Here is a 3216-nt window from a genome sequence, read left to right on the forward strand (position 1 = left end):
TTTAATTTTTTTTCTGTCTTTTATATGCATATACAAAAAATACTAATAATAATATTTGGAAAAATAAAGAAGGGACGAAGAAAATGGAAAATAATCCTTCGTTTTCTATTATAGGAGATCAGAGCATTACTTCAGAAAAGGAACAATAATAACAACAGACTAATAAACAAGATCTATTATTATTTTAGAATTATTTGTAAAAGCAAAAACCCAAATAATACTATTGATCGAAAAGAGAGATCTGTATGTCATTGTCGGAAAGTACATCCACACCCTAATCAAAATCCACTTCCCTATCGAGATGAGCGCAGATCTTCAACATGATACATCTCCATCTTCACTCTATCGATTGCCGCAGTGCTCCATGGAGTCCTGAGCGCCGCCACAATCCATTCTCGCCCCCCTCTCCCCTGCTACTTTGGGTTATTGAGATCCATTTCGCTCCTCGTTCACCAGCTGCAAAGATATAAAACATGCAGCGGATCGCACCGTACCCTTCGGGAAGCATTCTGTTCTTCATCTTGTCTATACCTCGTGGATCAGCCTGACTACTCTCTCGTCTGATCCCTTCTTGCTCTCCCATAGCAACAGACCTCCCTTGATTGTTTCATCACCAGCCCTTACTTCGTGCCTTTGACCTCAAGACTAATTTATTATCAACTGTCTTTCCCGCTCTGAAACCCTCGTCGATCTATCCTCCCCAGAGACATTTGTTTATATCAATCTCAGACATCCGCACATATCGACGCATCGTACATATCGGCATCTCACCGGGTCATCCACTCTACTAAGACATACATATCCTCCCGCTGCACCTCACCTTATCTCCAAACTTTAGGCAACCGCAGCTGCCATGTTTGAAGATATGAGTTCCATGACTGATGACATCTCACGGCGCTGCTCCCTCCCGTAAGATATGACTGTCACTATTGCTGGGACGCATAACTAACATGGCCTCCCAGAAGCGTCCGTTCTATCGCCAACGCTCCTAGTAACGCAACAGAGATGACCGACGACCGTCGGCTACCGCCCCTGCCCCGCGTAGACCCATTGCCTCGCGGGCCCTTCAACCCTTTGGCCTCCAAGATCTTTGCTCCTAGCCCTCCCAGCTCCCAAGAATCGTTCCCCGTCAAGTCGCCGTGGCCGGCATCCGAACACATTGTAACGCCCCCTTCGCCTGCCAATTCGGCCGATAGCTCATGGCCCGAGTCTCAGAAGATGTTTGAATGGCCCCAGGATCTTTCTTCCGCCGACCTTGTGAACTTGATCGCCCCAAAGCATATTAACCGCAAGCCTCCACTGCAGCAACTGTGTGGCCGCAAGCGTAAGGGGAGCATGATCACGGGCGAGTGTGACGACCAGAGGGAGAAGCACCGCATTGCAGAGGGCAACCGACGAAAGAACTTGAGCCAGCTGCACCGTGAGCTCGACAGTCGTATTCATGACTTCTTCCTTGAACGGGCCGGGTGGAATCCATCCAAGAGTCTTCCCGAGTCGAAGGAGCACATCGTGCAGGGTGCCATTTTCCTCATCGATTTCATGCTTCTGATCATTGTCCACCTGATTCGCCAGGAAAATGAGATGCCTCGCCAGCTGTCTGAGAAGCTTCAACCTCAAATCCGGTGCATGCAACTTCAGCAGTTGATCGCCAACCTCCAGCAGCAGAACCAGTCCGCTCAGCAACAGATCAAGTCTTTGAAGCAAGAAAACCAGCTATTGGAGGAGCGTAACCAAGCGCTTGAGCTCCAGCTGAAGTCCTATGAACACATGTTCCGATCGCCCAAGACCGAACAGCCAAGCCCCCAGTCTCTTGCCCAGCTTTCCGATTCCAGGCCGCGCAACATGCTGCCTGGCCTGCGTGTCTTCTGCGACGAGATCGCCGTGAATGGCACAGAGGCCTCCCGCTTCGACCCGCCACACACCGGGTCTTCTCAATCCTTTTCGCAGAGCTTCCTTAGCCATTCACCCCCAGTGACCGGGCCTTCGTCGCCCGTCTTCACACAATCGACTTTTTCGGTTCCCGCGTCGCGGCGCCAGTCCATGATTCCATCCCCGTGAGATGGTGGCTGGACATGTTGCCTCAAACACAGAACCCCTGCTTGGTCTTGTAATGAATTTCCTTGTCCTTGGGCATAGAGTTGTGATTTGGAGTCGATTCTGCTGTTTTCATTGTGTTTTCTCGCATAGCGTGGCATTGTACCATTTGATTTTCCATCAGGACGGATTACTTACACCGGGATGTCTTGCTCGGGGCCACTGTCTTCTTGTTTTCACTGGATCCTGGCGAACTGGAGCAAGTGTGGTGTACATTAAAAATTGGGTCAGGGATTGAGAGTTGCCTGGATTTCTTTTCCTTTTTTCCTTGTGTTGAGATATATAATTTCTTTCCTTTGTCCATATTGGGATTGGTGATTCTTTATCTTTTGGTTCCCTGGGGGGATTTCGGAGTGCACGGGGAGGAGTTTTCTTCCCTCAATATCTATACAAAGATATATGTACGGTTGATTTCGGTTGATTTTCCATGGTTTTCCTTTTTGTATGTATCCATGTCCTCTTTAAAGCGAACACGAACATAGAGCGAATGTGGTTGAATAAATTATTATTATTATTACTATTCTTCTTCTTCTCACTATCATTAAGACTCAGTTCGCATGGAATGGAAAACCCCTGATCCAATTGATCCAAGTCCCAAAGGCGGACGAATTGCACGGGTCCCATTGGCCGCGCGTGTGCCAAGAAGACAAAAAGACCTTTTCGTCGGAATGCCGAGCGACATCATGAATTTGTGGTCTTTTTGCTTTTTGATTTCTCAGGGACTTCGAGGCGGATGCATTGATGTTAGTGGGGAAGAGTTCTCAGGAATGAATGGCGTAGGGCCGAGAAATAAAACTTGGGGACAGGTATGGACGGAGTCAGGATGGGATTTGGTGGTGGAATCTCTCATGCAACTATAAAAAGTAACGTGAACGCCAATCCCGAAGCGTGTTTGTCTGGACTTTTCCATCCGCAGGTGGTCCCTTCAATTCCCCCCCATTTCATCGTGTTCGAGAAGCTATTGTTTTCTGATTTTTCCCCTTCGTTTTCCTCCTCCTTCGACACGGTCTTGTTCACATCTTGCCTGTTGCAAGTCTTGTAATCATAATATTCTTCTTCTCTTCTTGACGACCGTCACATCCATTCGTTTGGTTTCTCACGTCTTTTTTTTTTCCCATTATT

At 47.9% G+C, this 3216-nt stretch overlaps 1 protein-coding gene across 1 annotated transcript; it reads left to right on the forward strand.

The window, feature by feature from the left end:
• Positions 1-656: 656 nt before the first annotated feature.
• Positions 657-2058, forward strand: ANOM_011840 (putative HLH DNA binding domain protein; the record flags this gene model as incomplete). The annotated part of the gene is made up of 2 exons (XM_015557096.1): positions 657-909; positions 963-2058. The coding sequence occupies exons 1-2, from the start codon at positions 854-856 to the stop codon at positions 2056-2058; spliced, it is 1152 nt and encodes a 383-aa protein (XP_015400885.1). The 5' UTR covers positions 657-853.
• Between the last annotated feature and the right edge of the window lie 1158 nt (positions 2059-3216).

Source organism: Aspergillus nomiae (genome assembly GCF_001204775.2).
Source record: "Aspergillus nomiae NRRL 13137 chromosome Unknown contig00772, whole genome shotgun sequence".
In the NCBI taxonomy this organism is placed as follows: domain Eukaryota; kingdom Fungi; phylum Ascomycota; class Eurotiomycetes; order Eurotiales; family Aspergillaceae; genus Aspergillus; species Aspergillus nomiae.